General features: G+C 33.0%; 2 protein-coding genes across 2 annotated transcripts; both read left to right on the forward strand.

Annotated features, from left to right (window-relative positions):
- Nucleotides 1-1,247: 1,247 nt before the first annotated feature.
- LOC140979941 (replication protein A 70 kDa DNA-binding subunit D-like) lies at nucleotides 1,248-10,537 on the forward strand. Its single transcript, XM_073445604.1, has 11 exons — nucleotides 1,248-1,274; nucleotides 1,569-1,671; nucleotides 6,750-6,894; nucleotides 6,967-7,246; nucleotides 7,329-7,419; nucleotides 7,520-7,644; nucleotides 7,825-7,903; nucleotides 9,342-9,474; nucleotides 9,560-9,720; nucleotides 9,829-9,949; nucleotides 10,030-10,537. The coding sequence occupies exons 2-11, from the start codon at nucleotides 1,640-1,642 to the stop codon at nucleotides 10,399-10,401; spliced, it is 1,539 nt and encodes a 512-aa protein (XP_073301705.1). The 5' UTR covers nucleotides 1,248-1,274; nucleotides 1,569-1,639; the 3' UTR covers nucleotides 10,402-10,537.
- Nucleotides 1,669-6,377, forward strand: LOC140979940 (uncharacterized). Its single transcript, XM_073445602.1, has 2 exons — nucleotides 1,669-2,942; nucleotides 3,043-6,377. Exons 1-2 carry the CDS (start codon nucleotides 1,922-1,924, stop codon nucleotides 6,375-6,377), a joined length of 4,356 nt encoding a protein of 1,451 aa, XP_073301703.1. The 5' UTR covers nucleotides 1,669-1,921.
- Nucleotides 10,538-14,737: the final 4,200 nt, after the last annotated feature.

A 14,737-nucleotide genomic window follows, 5' to 3' on the forward strand; every position in this document is an offset into this window, starting at 1 on the left:
GTTTGTTCTTCTCGTCACTCTCGGTCCATACACTTCGACTCTTTCACCTTCCGCCCCCTCGGTTTTCTCTGCCCAGCGATCTCTCTTTCTTCCCCCCGCTTCGCCCCGCTCAACTTCGCCCGCCGTCTTTTGCTTTTCTTCCTCCTCTCCTTTCGCTTCGTGTTGTTCACCTTCAGACGTTGTTGTTCCCGGCCACCCACCGTCACTTGCTGCTCTTCCTCTCTTCCTTTCCCTTTGTGTCGTCCACCTTCGGCCAGTGTTGCTCCCAGGCCAAGACTCTACGAGCCACGCTCTTTTGTTTTGCTGTTACGCTTACTTGGGCCTCGGACGTTGAATCCACTGACATTTTCTCCCAGGTTTCGATGCTTATTGTGAAATTTCCCCAGCTAATTACAGTCACATATATGCTTGCCTACTCATCTATTTTTTCATTTCAGTTTTCTCGTGCTCTGTGAAGTACTCTGAACGGTTTAGCGGCCTTCTTCACTGCATACCAAAGGCATCGCCTAAGGTAAGATATAAGTGTATCGGCTACCAGCTGTTTCAAGTTTAGACAAGTTGGTTGCGCAGCTTGTGGAAAGTACCTTAACGGCCTTATGAAAATTATGAATGTCATGTAAGGTGGATATACTTCCCGGTTTTTAGATCCCATAACGGTCCATTTAAAGACAACAACAAACGTTGATAATGATGATAGCCACATATGTAAAAAAAATTCAGATAACTTTGTGACAAAAGGTTATGTGATGAATGACTAACGTGGAGATTGGTTTGCTCTCTGGGTAAAAAAAAAAAAAAGCTGGAACACCATTATGGCAGTGGTGTGTGTGGGGGAGAAGATTAGAGCAAAACAACTACTTCTTAAGAAGCCAATATTTGTGATGTACTAGGCATTCTAACCATATGTAGGAGGTCTGTAGCTCACCTTGAAAGGTTGACTTGGCTTAATTTGGCCACCATAAATGATGTTGTCGAATGGGTATGTCTTAATTCTGAAATTAAACAATTAGAAATAAATTACTATAGAAGCACGTGATACATTTGCATTATATAGATAGTATGGTTTTTACATTATATATTTTTTTGAAACATAACATTTTATATATATTGTAAAAAACCATATTTTTACATTATACTAATTTTATTAAACATAGAAAATATTTCATAAAAAAGGCTGTATTTTACAAACTAAATTATTTAATATAATGATTATTTAATGATGTAGTAGGGATAAATATAGAGNTGTGTTCTTCTTGGAGCTTCATTTTGCCTCAGTTAGTCTTATCATTGTTGTTCTTCTCTGTTTCTTTGGATTTTGTTTGCTTATTTGCTTTTGTCAACGCATTGGCTTGGCACGCTCTGTGGAATTAGTCGCCTAATGACAAATTCCCCATGGTTGTACGGTCTTTGTCTTCCGTTATTCGTGAATTTGTGTGTTAACGTGCTTAAAAATACCTGAAATAATGAATGTGTGAATTGATTTGAATTATACCAGTTCTTAGGTTGAAAATCTGAGTATGAGTGAAAGTGTTGTAATTTATAATTTTTTTATATAACTTCCCCTGTAGAATTGCGTGGAAACTATTGCAGCCAATTAAAGGTGCAGCTCGCCCTCATTGAAGAGTTGCGTACAGAAAAAATGCTAGGTTCTTCAACCCGACCAGGATATAGGTTTGGTTCTTGGTTAAAATCTTTTATTGCATAGGGTTTATTTATACATGTTTGTGCTGCGTCAGTTTCCTGTTTGGCTTGCAACATTTTAGAAATTACTCACCTTGCCTGTGTGCCATATTGCGCTTTACTTCGTTTTTTTACACTACATAAACGTTTGTCCTATTTACACTATAACATTTTCACATTTTTAGTGCGTCGATTTCGCAATAATATCACACTCGCACAAACAAAATTCTTAGATGCCAATATGGAAAAAAACACGACTAAACGAAAATATGCTTGCTTGGAAGATCGTAGAATGGCAAAAAATAGCCGGCGAAATACAAAAAACCAAATACAAATATCTACCGACGGTGATACAAATTGTGTTGAGGCAGACTTGTTGCAATCTATAGTCAACTCCCCAGACCTGCTACCTGATGTGCCTAACTGTGAATTTTGTGATGCAAAGCGTATTTACTTAGAACCACCAGCATTTTGTTGCGCCTCGGGAGAAATAAATCTTTTACTTACAGAAATGCCTTCCGATTTAGTACAATTATATTGTGGTAGTGCTGAAGATGCTAGAGAATTCAATAATTGTGTTCGTAGTTACAATAATATGTTTGCGTTTACATCACTTGGAGTCCATTGCGACAAATCTTTAGCTAGACGTAATGATGGCATTTACACATTCCGTGTACAAGGTCAACTTTATCACTTCATGGATCAATTAATACCATCAAATAACGAAAATCCCAAAAACTTGCAGTTGTACTTTTTTGACACTGAACATGAAATATCGAATCGAATGTGTGTAAGCTCAAAGTTTAAAGAAAATCTTATACAAAAATTGATTCATATTTTAGCATTGAATCCATATGCAAGTTTCTTCCGGAGCCTTAATAGCATTAAAAATCTGAGCGAGTATAAAATTTCCTTGCAAGCTGACCCTATTATTGACCAACGAACTCTTAATAAGCCTACAGTGTCTCAAGTTGCTGGAATATGGCTAGAATCTAACGAACATGAACAATGTACAGGCCAGCATATTCAAGTTTATCCAAAAGATAATCGCCCTCAGATAATCAAACACTATTTTGCTTGTTATGATCCTATGCAATATCCTCTCATATTTCCAAATGGAGAATCTGGTTGGCATCGCAAAATTGAACGATTGAATCAAATGCAAAAAAAAATGCGCCCTAAACCGCCATGCAGAAGCCAGACCATTTACGACATCCAAAGTTTCACAAATGCTGAAAATGTCATACAGACTGAAAATAAAGGTGACTCTAGGTTGCAATTTTTTTACTCATAAAATTAAACTTTAGTACTCCAATGTGTACATTTACTTATGTTATAAAGTTGTTTTTTTTATTCATGTAGATTTGAGCAAGCGCAATATGCAAAGGTCAACGGTATCATGTCGTGAGTATTACTGTTATAAGTTACAAATAAGAGAAAATGATAAATCTTTTCTATTACATATTGGAAGGCTTCTTCAACAATATATAGTTGATATGTACATCAAAATTGAAACATCAAGGTTAGATTTTTTCAGGACTACAGACATACAAAACCGTTTACGAAATGAGGTATATCGTGGGTTACTAGATGGTATTACACAAGGTTGCCAAACGGGCCTTGATGTTGGAAAACGCATAATCTTACCTACGTCTTTTATTGGAGGACCTAGAGATATGCGTAAAAGATATATGGATGCTATAACTTTAGTTCAACGCTATGGAAAACCTGATATTTTTTTAACAATAACTTCCAATCCAAATTGGCCAGAAATAAAAGCGTTGTGTTCACCTTTTGATGAAATACAAAATAGACCTGATTTAACCTCTCGAATATTTCGTGCAAAATTACAAGTGCTAAAAAAAGAATTGTTCAACAAAGATATTTTTGGTCATGTCCTTGCTTATGCTTATGTAATAGAATTCCAAAAACGGGGTTTACCGCATGCACATTTTCTTCTTATTTTGAATAAGGCTTCAAAATTATTTCATCCCGAAGCATTTGATAGAATCGTTTGTGCTGAATTACCTGATCAGCAAACTCAGCCATACCTTTTTTCCCTGGTAGCTAAGCATATGATGCACGGACCTTGTGGCTCATTGAATCCAACATGCCCTTGTATGAAAAATAGCACATGTAAATTTAATTACCCTAAAGAATTCTCCGAGAACACTAAATATGGAACAAATTCATACCCTATATATCGTCGTCGAAATAACAATCATTCTATTACTATTAGGGGGGCACAACTTGATAACCGTTGGGTTGTGCCTTTTAATCCATATCTCTTAGCCAAATTTAATTGTCACATTAACGTTGAAATATGTTCAACTATTCAGGCTATAAAATATATATACAAGTACATTTACAAGGGTCATGATAAGATTTTATATACATTAGTTGCAAACGATAGCAATCCCGTAGTTGATGAAATTAAAAATTTCCAGTGTGCAAGATGGATTTCACCACCTGAAGCAATTTGGCGTATTTTCAAATTTGATCTAAACAATGTACATCCATCTGTAATATGTTTACCAATTCATTTAGAGAATGAACAAGTAGTTACTTTCCCTGCCAATCAATCCCTTACCAGCATTGCCAACAACTTAACCCTCAAAAAAACTATGCTAACACAATTTTTCTTCATGAATGAACACAATGAATATGCAAGAAAAATGAAATGCTTATATATTGAATTTCCCGAATACTTTACGTGGCATAGTGATTCAAAAGAATGGGAACCACGTAAAAAACAAGAGGTTATAGGGCGGATTTATAGTTGTCGTCCATCAGATGGTGAAAAGTTTTATTTAAAGTTTTTGTTAATGCATGTGCCAAAACCTACCTCTTTTAGAGACTTAAGGACAATCAATGGAGAAACTTTTTCTACATTTAGAGAAGCTGCGCAAATGTTAGGTTTAATGGAGGGAGACAACACTGCTGATATGTGTATCCAAGAGGCTGCTACTTACTTACTACCTCATGCTTTGCGTCAACTATTTGCTACAGTCCTTGTTCATTGTAATCCAACCAATCCGAAACAATTGTGGCTGAAATACGAAAATTTCCTTTCAGAAGATTTTGTGCAAAACAAAACTCTTACCACTAACGCAATTAGACACAAAGTTATAAACATTCTAGCTAACTATCTCTACTCGATGGGGAAAAAATTGGAAAACTTCTTCCCTGCAAGTGATGATATTCTTATAAGCTTTCATGACAACTTAACAAAAGAATTGCAAAGTGAGCAAGACATAATTACACCTACTGAAGACCTTGCTGCTGTTGAACAATTAAACGCAGAACAAAAATATGCTTACAATAGAATTTTATATCACGTGAACAACAATTTGCCAAATGTTTTTTTTGTTGATGGTCCTGGAGGTACAGGAAAAACTTTTTTATATAAAGCACTTCTTGCCACAATTCGCTCAGCTGGTCACATAGCACTTGCTACAGCTACTTCAGGAGTGGCAGCATCTTTGTTGCCAGGTGGTCGCACTTCACATTCAAGATTTAAAATTCCTTTGGATGAAAATGATCCGAACCTTTGTAACATTAGTAAACAAACCGCATTAGCTCATTTAATCCAAACAGCAAAATTAATTATTTGGGATGAGACAACAATGGCTAAACGCAGCATTATTGAAAAATTCAATGACATGTTGCAAGACATAATGAGTTCAAATGCATTATTTGGTGGTAAAATCATTGTATTTGGTGGAGACTTTCGTCAAACACTACCTATTACTCTTAAAGGTACAAAAGATGATATAATTGATGCTTCAATCGTCATGTCACCTTTATGGAACCAATTTGAAAAATTAAAGCTAAAACAGAATATGCGAGCTCTGCTTGATCCTAACTTCTCGTCTTACTTATTGAACGTTGGTGATGGAGTTGAGGATACTAATGAAAAAGATGAAATTCAAATACCATCTAGAATAAACATTCCATTTGTAGATGATACTACTTCTCTAAATATGTTGATCGACATGGTTTTCCCTAATATTACTGATTGTAATTTGGATTTCTCTTTGTTTGTTAAACGAGCCATACTAACTACAAGAAATGATTTTGTGCATGAGATAAATGATGCCCTCATTAATAGATTCCCCGGCGAGGAAACCACATATTTTAGTTGTGATGAAAATGCAAGTAGTTGTATTGTCCCAGACCAAGAAGAGTTGTTTCATTATTTGACTCCTCAAGGACTCCCTCCTCATAAATTAACTTTGAAAGTAAATTCACCCATCATATTGCTGAGAAACATTAATCCAACAGAAGGGCTTTGTAATGGTACGCGTCTTCTTTGCAAAGGTTTTAACAACAACGTTATTTACGCTGAGATTTCAGTTGGCACCCATGCAGGAAAGCCTGTATTTATTCCCCGTATAACACTAGAGGCTCCAATCGATAACTTCTCATCTATTCCATTTAAAAGAAAGCAATTTCCAATACGACTATGTTATGCAATGACCATTAATAAAGCACAAGGGCAAACTTTAGATTATGTTGGTGTGTATTTAAAAGAGCCCGTTTTCTCACATGGACAACTTTATGTTGCGCTATCAAGAGCCAAAACCATCGATCAATTGACCGTGCTGATTAGACCATCAATCCCATTTGTTCGAAGTACAAATTACACTAAAAACATCGTGTATCGTGAGGTGCTTGAGGCTGCAAATATACGCTAACATAGGCAAGCTCTTAACCTACATTCTTTATACGTACTACATGCCCGCTTCTTATACTTTTTTGGATGTTTTAAATGCACTAACCTCTTGTTTGAATTGTGCATCGCTATTTTTAAAAACCTTCATATCTACTGCTGCTACATTTAATTTCATGTTAGTATTATACTCCTAAACCAAAGCAATACTTTTAGTTTCAGCTTTCACATCCTCAAACTCTAATGAAATCACCGGTAATTATCACTGTTTGGAAATTCCTACCACATAAACTACAATTATCATTGTTTACAGTAGTCAATTTCTTCACCTAAAATTAGCTGCTACAATTTTCTAAATTGCTCGTACTGATCCTTCTCCATTTTTGTTCCCATTTAGATCAATGGAAGATAAGTGCACAACGCTTGAACATCTAAAACCTGATCTTCACAACTGGTTCGTCAAAGTTTTTGTGTCAGAGAAAACACCAATCCGCTTTACAAAATGGGGAAGACAACAAAAACTTGTTTTTACTGACAAAGAGGTTCATTCATTTATATTTTTTCCCAAAAACTAATTGTTGTTGCATATCTTTTACTTCAATAATTTATGTCAGCAGAATACAAGCATGCAGTGCATCATTTACGAAAATGATGTCGACCAATTTGACAAATTGCTTACGTCGTACAAAACATACTATGTGGGCAATGCAAAAATTAAAGAAATAAGTGGCAACACCCCAATTCTGGCAGCTTCCAAATATCAAATGATCCTTAATAGAAGTGCCTACATCAAGCTTACCGCTGAGGAAGATCAGTTACCTGTTGCCCCTGCCTATCATTTGACACCATTTGCACAATGTCATGAATTAGCAGATGTTGCAAACAAACAAATAAGTTATGATCTTCCTCAGGTCTTTCTCCTTTGTATAGTCATAACATTACTTTTATTTCTGACTTGATTAATTTTTTTTACCAGATTTGTTATGCAGCGTCATACATGTCTTCCCAGCACGCTACATCGAAAAAACTAAAAGAAACTTACAGGATTTTGTAGTTGTCAATGAAGAGTAAGCCACTTTTGCTCAAAACACATAATGTAAACTTGTACAATTCAAAACTTTCTCCAAATCTATTGAATTCACATTTAGAGTTTTATTATGTGCACAGGCGTACACCCTTAATCCTTACATTGTGGGAGGAATTTCTTCAAAGCGAGGCAACCTATTTAGCTGAAAATGCTCACAATATGCCCATAATTTTAGGCATGCGGCTTTCTGTCAACACCTTCTATGGTAAAATTTCTTTTTTATTAACCTATCAAAAAATGCAAATGACTATGTTAAATGATTCATAACTTAGTATATGTTGTTGCTAATTGTTCACATTCGATCTAATAAATTTATTTTGTCGTATCCAGATGATGCTAAGAATCATTTTAAAAATACATTCTCACAGGAAATGTATTATTGTAGGGCTGTCCATTGGAACATTTCCCAATAGCACTATTTTATTTGATCCTCCATTACCACAGACAGAGCAGTTGAAATTATGGTAATTTACAACTTCATCATTAGTATTTTTTTTCAAGCTTCACAACTACTCATTCTTTTACAAACAAACTACTATATTTAATACATAAGTTTACCATTGTTGCTCTTTCCTAATATAGGTTACTATTACTCTTCTCATATTTCGTTATTCAAATGCTTACATTTTGCACATCTTTTTTTTTGTACCTATCGCTTTTATTCAACTTATTATTTACACCGAAAACAGACAACAGTGTAGTTATTTGTGCCAAACTATAACTCATTATGTTTTCCATTACTACAACTCTTGTACCACCACCAACTTAGACTTCACTAGATCTCAAACATAAACTCAAATCTTTATACTTTTGCTTTAAAAAATCGGTTATTCATCTTCGAAGTATAATACAACAATTTATTTCCAAACATTCCTTTTAATCCACGTACTCTATTTTTTTTATTGTTGATATGTGAAACCTTTGACAATTTCAGTTAGATATTTTTGCTGCATTTGTTTTTTTTTTCCTTATATTGTATTTTCTAACATTATTCATGGTCTCAGCATAATGCGCATGGTAAAGTTTATAACATTAAAAAATATGATAAATGAAAACTTCGCTATTTGTTATTTTGTATAGAGTTTTACAATTACTCCTTGCTCTTTCAGAAAAAATCTTTTTCCCCTTGCTTATTTTTGCTCACAACTCATTATCTACAACCAACTAAGATAAGATATTGTTACATTACCTAATTTTAGCCACTTTTGTTAGCCATTATTTAATTTGTTGTATAACTAAAACCTTACACCTCTTTAAAAAGTGTCCAGCACAAACTCTTTAAAAAGTGTCCAGCACAAACTGAAATCTACAATTGATATCCACCATATTCATAATCACACTCTCATTTTACATATTGTTCTTCTAGAGCTGAAACAAAAATAAATGTTTGCATATTTTACTGTCATCTAACCTGTAGCTTTTGTTTTAACTCATTACCTACAACAAAACAACATAAAGTACTTTTACCTAGGCCTAATTTTAACCACTTTTATTAGTCTTTTTTGCATTTCGTGTATAGCTAACACATTAGACCCCTTTAAGTGGTGCCATCATAAACTGAAATCTAGAATTGATTTCAATCATATTCTTAACCATAGTCTTATTTTACATATTGTTCTTTCAGACTTCAAAGTACATAGTCAGGCAATTTGTGAGCATAACCATGTTAACTTTTCATATTATTGAACCTTATATTCTTCTCATTATTCAAAGATATTTTCATTCATTCTCATTGTCTGCTTTTCAAAACTTCTACTACTGACATTACAAGTAAACCAAATCAAACTTTGGAGTGTTTTTTTTTTTTTTTTGCTTAACACATAATTTGTTTCTGTTTATCTTTAAGTATGCTAGCTTTCTATAAATACAAAAAAAGTAACTTACACACCAAAAATTTCATAGGATGAAATCTAACAAAGAATATGTAGAGGCTGTTATTTCCCAGAGGCTATATGAGAAAGAAAATCAGAGCATATACCAACCATTTGAATATCAGATTCGCAAAATCAGTCAAATTCTAAGCTTGACTGAAATGGTAATATCTTACTCATTCAAACACTACTTTGCATTTCTATAAATTTCATGAGTACACTCTAATATCACTAGATTTTTACTCACAGGTTAAATCTTTCTGGGTTAGGGCTAGACTAAAGATTACTGATCTAGAGCGCGGTCTATATTTTTTAGCATGCCCAAGCTGTTCTAGACCTTGTGGAGCAGCATATACATACGAATTCACGTGTTTCTACTGCAATCATGATTTTCCAAGTCCAAAACCACTGTTAGTTATCTATATACTTTAAATACCTAAGATATTAACATAATAATATCTAATACTTTTACTCCAAATTGTAAAAACCTTACATTGTCACCAATTGTTTCCATATAGATTACGTTTTCAGGCAGAATTATTCGATGGGACTGGGAGTCTAAATGCCTACGTGGAACACAAGGAAGCAACAATCTTGTTAGGCATGTCAGCGGAAGATATCATTACAGCTGAACACGAGGTAAAATTGATTAAGACACATTTTTCTTCAACACAAAACTCTCTATACCTTTTATATTTAATTTAACTTATATACAACAGGGAAGACAGCTTAAATCTTACGAAATCAATGAAAAAATCAAAGATTTGCAATTTCTCTTCCAAATTAGAACATCCAGAAATGAAGCAAGGGGTAGAAGTTTCGTCAGGAACACAGTTATAGCATGCCTTCAACCAATAGAACTATCATCAACATCGCACTCTTCTGAAGAAAAGAGCTCATCTTTACATGTGCACAAAGAGTTGCTGCCAGATGTTACCACACTTGATTTTCAAGAAAGCTCCTCAACAGTACAAGAAGCACCTCTTCCAACAGATCAGATTGAACATCATCCCAGTACAAGTGTTAAAAGAAAACTCAATTCCAAAGAAGATATAGCACAGAGAGATCTGAAATATGCTAAAGAAGATTGAGATACTTATAATGTACTCAGTTTTAAAACTACTATGTAGCAAGTTTCTTACACATGTTTTGCCGTAAACAGGACACGAAAAATTTTTGAAATGTATATACATATAGATTCCCACTAGAAACTCTTATGTATATGTGATGTGCTTCTACTGCTAACCATCCCATATATGTTATTACATAACGTTGTGTCTTATTTATATTGGAAACTACAGTTATTTCCACGGTATTCATCCATTTAACTCGGAGTCGATAAATACCATACCCTTCTTGCTACGCAGTTCAAGCAACAAAGGAAAAGTCGCAACAGTAAATTGGGAAACAAGAGCTCTAGCCTTTCTGCAGCTTCAAAGCCATCCATTGTTTATGAGGTACAACCCTTTACTAAAAAACACTCTCTTCCGGCTAACGGTTGATGTTCTCGAATATTAGGTGATTTGCATGCTTCAATTAATTCGGATTCTTATGCCCATTGCAATTAGTGTTCTATGTTGTTGCTTTTAAGCCTCTCAGTATATCTATAGATTTCTGCCAGAAATTTGTAGTTTCCTCAAAAAAGTTAAATTGTTGTATTTTCTGAATTCTTTATATTTCAAACTATGAATGAATTTTCAAGACAATGTTTCGCCTCCAATGAGCTCACGGCCAGATATAATATGCTTCATGTAATGTTCTCTTTGTAACAAGCCAATAGTACACTAACTCATAAACCTTAGGATGAATGCAAACATATAGACAAAATAATCAGCAGACCAATACTATGCACATGTTATCACTATGATTTGCATTCATGTTATACTTGCTGAGTTAATATACTATTGTTTTATATATTCAGCTGCTGCAATGCACAATTGAAAAGAAATTTCATTTCAGGTAACTTGATTATATCTTAATCGTTTAGTTTTAGCAAAAAAAAACTCACTACTCAATAAAAATTTTAAGAAAAATACTCATTTAATAAAAGTTTATTTAGATAAAAAATTATTCTGCAGAAAGTTCCTTTGTGAAAGATTCTCACACACATAAATGATGGAGAAACCTCGGGACAAAAGGTTCCTTATATATCTGGCTTTACATCAATTTTTACATCAATTTTTTAGCCCCCACTGATTCATTCATTTCCACTTGAAGGCTGAGCACTCTGAATTGCATTTAGAAATTTTAATTTCTTGTCGTACTTATTCGGTGTGTACTGTTGCTTTTTTGCCATCCAATTCTCTTAAATGGCAAGTTATCTTCAATGCAATTCCACTTGAAGGCTAAGCACTCTGAATTGCATTGAGCAATTTTAATTTATTGATGTACTTATCTGATGTGTACTGGTGCTTTTTTGCCATCCAATTTTTCTTAAATGACAAGTTATCTTCAACACAACCTTTGCTACCTCAATTTTTCTTATGGGTGTACGAATATGTTAAAACTCTACTAAATAATAGGCGACCATATAAAATTAGAACAATAATGAACATCATCATGAACCATATATTTAAAACTACCCACATAAATTAATTGAAATATACTTTAAAGTTATTCATTTAAATGTTGAAATCAATTTCCCTACTATCTTTTTTCAGGTATAACTTCATGTACTATATTTATTTCTTTCAATAAACTTCGATTTTTCCTACTCAAAATTTTAAAATTTTCAAATCTTAAACAACTTAGCTATATCTTATTTCACTTTTTTTTATCAACCAAATGTTATTTTATATGTTTAGTTATGCGTTACGATATACAGTGCAGACTCTTGCTCAACAAAAAAATTTGAATTCCTTCCAATTTGAAAATTATTTTTTTGTTTGTAAAAGTGTTCATTTTTTTGACACACAACATAGAAAAATGATGACTAAGCTTGCTTCAACGTTACAAGTGTCAAAAATAAACCATGTAATGACTAGCCTTTCTTTTTTATTAAAAATAGTAGCTTTTAATCCAACACGTGTCAATAGTTGTTTATGACTCATCTAAAAAAACCACCTCTTTTGCCATATATAAATATCTACTTACCTTATTTATTACTTCAAAGTTAGTTAATTATTTTACCATATTTTCACTCTCTTTATTAGCTATATCTTCTGTTCATAATCAAATCTAATGGAAAACAACCCATACTGTACTTGTATCGATTGTGGGCAATGTTACTACAACTATCTATTTCAAAAAGAAGTTGACGTTATGATGAAAAGATTTTACTCCAACCCAGTATGGACGGTCATCTTCCGACGAGTGCTTACAATGGAAGAAAAACTTTCTCTTTTGCTAGAATATGCAACTGATATTGAGAAAGAATTAGATATCAAAGATATGCATGCATCAACATCAAACGATTGTCCACTAAATAAATAAGCAAATGTTTTCCTTGTGCTGTATAAAATGCTTAGTTATAAATTGTTTGTATCTGCTTATTAAGAACTTTAGTTTGTACTATATCTACTATACATATATAAAAGTTGTTTTTCATATCTTATTTCTATGAATTTTTTTGTCTTGTAATACATTTCCCTCTCTGTAAATCTATTTTACATATAGCATACTAAAATTTGCTTTCTCCTTACCATGAAAGTTAAGCTAATTCTATTCATATCTTTTAGTTTTTTAATTAGCATCTTGTTACACTGTTGTTATAAGTAGTTCTACAAATTCAATACAATTCTATATTTTCATATCTTCAAAAAATAAAGTAGCAATGCTAATAAATATATTGCCTAAGCTCTTGAATATGAAGTAAAGAAATCTTCAAACATCTTTTAATAATATTTACTTTAAATATTCTCATCAATTGTTCAATTATCACATAACCATTAATACTCTAAAATACTAAAAAAATCATAAAAATTTCTCTTTCATTTATAATAAAAAAAAACCATATGTTGAATAACAAACTTGGGAAAATACCTCAAAAATTGAGGTTATCAAAACTAGTATTATATAAAAGGACAATTGCCAAGTTGCAGGATAGTCATTCTCTGTGGACTGAACTTTTGATTTTTTCTAAATTTTTTATTGAATTGTAATTTTTTTTGTTCCAAAGGATCAAGTATATTACTTGTTTAGTATCATTAATTGACACATTAAATTTTTTTTATATATCTTTTGTATTGGATAAATTTTTAGATTAACGTAATAATCTGAAAATCATATTAGTTAGATAAATTTTAAATTATATTGAATAAACTATGCGCGAGAGGCTCGTTCAAAAAATATTTATATGATAATGATACAAAACTTTCAATTAGCAAAACTTAGCTTTAAAATGATATGTTTTATACATTTGGGCGAGAACAATTATGCGTTGATTCAAAATTTGTGTATTCCCTTGTTTCTCCATTCGAATCTCGACCACTTTCAAATAAAAAAAGTTTGTTATATTTTCCTATTTATTTATTTATTTAATAAAACATTAGGGTGCTACAAAAATTGGTTTTAATATTTCCACGTGAAATACCAAATATAACTCACACATAATTGAAATGACAAACAACTAGGAGTAATGTAATTGTTGAACATAATAATTAGGGGGAAAAAGTTGTGTTTCAAAGTCGAAATTGAAATACGAAATACAATTTTTACAACACTCATTGGTAATGAGTAGGTCTCTTGTGAGACGGTCTCACGAATCTTTATCTGTGAGACGGGTCAACCCTACCGATATTCACAATAAAAAATAATACTCTTAAGGTGTGTTTGGTTGGAGTGATTAAGTGGGGATCATGATTTTTTAACCCACCTAATCCAATGTTTGGTACGATTTTTATTTAACCAACTCAATCTCTCATATGAATGATTATGTTGTATTAAGTGTGATTTGTCCGTAAAACCCCATGACATCGACGATCACTCCCTGCCTTCTTCGGTCCCGAACGTCACAAGTTCCTCCACCCCCTTTTGGACCTTCATAAAACACCAATGAAACAAGTCATAAAACAATGGGTGTATTGGATGATTTATTAACGTTTTCAAATTTCATGAGGGCTTCGGTAACATGTGGTTGAGCAAGAAGCTAAATTAATATATGAAATCTTTAGAAGCGATCGGGATCATCGGAGTCCTTCCTTATTGATCTAACAAGTTAGCTGCAAATGGCACCCTAAATATTTTTTAATGCAGTTTTTCCATGGGAGTCAACTAAATTTAATTTCTTGCCCCACTGGCACGGAAAAATGTTACTGAAAGAGCATCAAATCAACAAGGCATATTAAAAACTATAACAAACATAAATATGTTTGAAACATAATTTACACATTATCGTCGTATGTTATCGAACTGTAATATACTTAAACAAACTTTGAACCACAACCATCTCAACTTTGATCTTCACGGCCTAACGAATAAGATAATATG

This window comes from Primulina huaijiensis, chromosome 6, assembly GCF_012295235.1.
Source record: "Primulina huaijiensis isolate GDHJ02 chromosome 6, ASM1229523v2, whole genome shotgun sequence".
Classification (NCBI taxonomy): domain Eukaryota; kingdom Viridiplantae; phylum Streptophyta; class Magnoliopsida; order Lamiales; family Gesneriaceae; genus Primulina; species Primulina huaijiensis.

What these genes read in the sequence shown, in the direction of transcription:
- LOC140979940 (XM_073445602.1), top strand. Translation starts at nt 1,922, where the DNA reads ATGGAAAAAAACACGACTAAACGAAAATATGCTTGCTTGGAAGATCGT. An exon ending in CATACAGACTGAAAATAAAG is followed by an intron (nt 2,943 to 3,042) that starts GTGACTCTAGGT and finishes TTATTCATGTAG; the next exon opens with ATTTGAGCAAGCGCAATATG.
- LOC140979941 (XM_073445604.1), top strand. Translation starts at nt 1,640, where the DNA reads ATGCTAGGTTCTTCAACCCGACCAGGATATAG. An exon ending in TTCTGTCAACACCTTCTATG is followed by an intron (nt 7,645 to 7,824) that starts GTAAAATTTCTT and finishes GTATTATTGTAG; the next exon opens with GGCTGTCCATTGGAACATTT. An exon ending in TTCTAAGCTTGACTGAAATG is followed by an intron (nt 9,475 to 9,559) that starts GTAATATCTTAC and finishes TTTTACTCACAG; the next exon opens with GTTAAATCTTTCTGGGTTAG.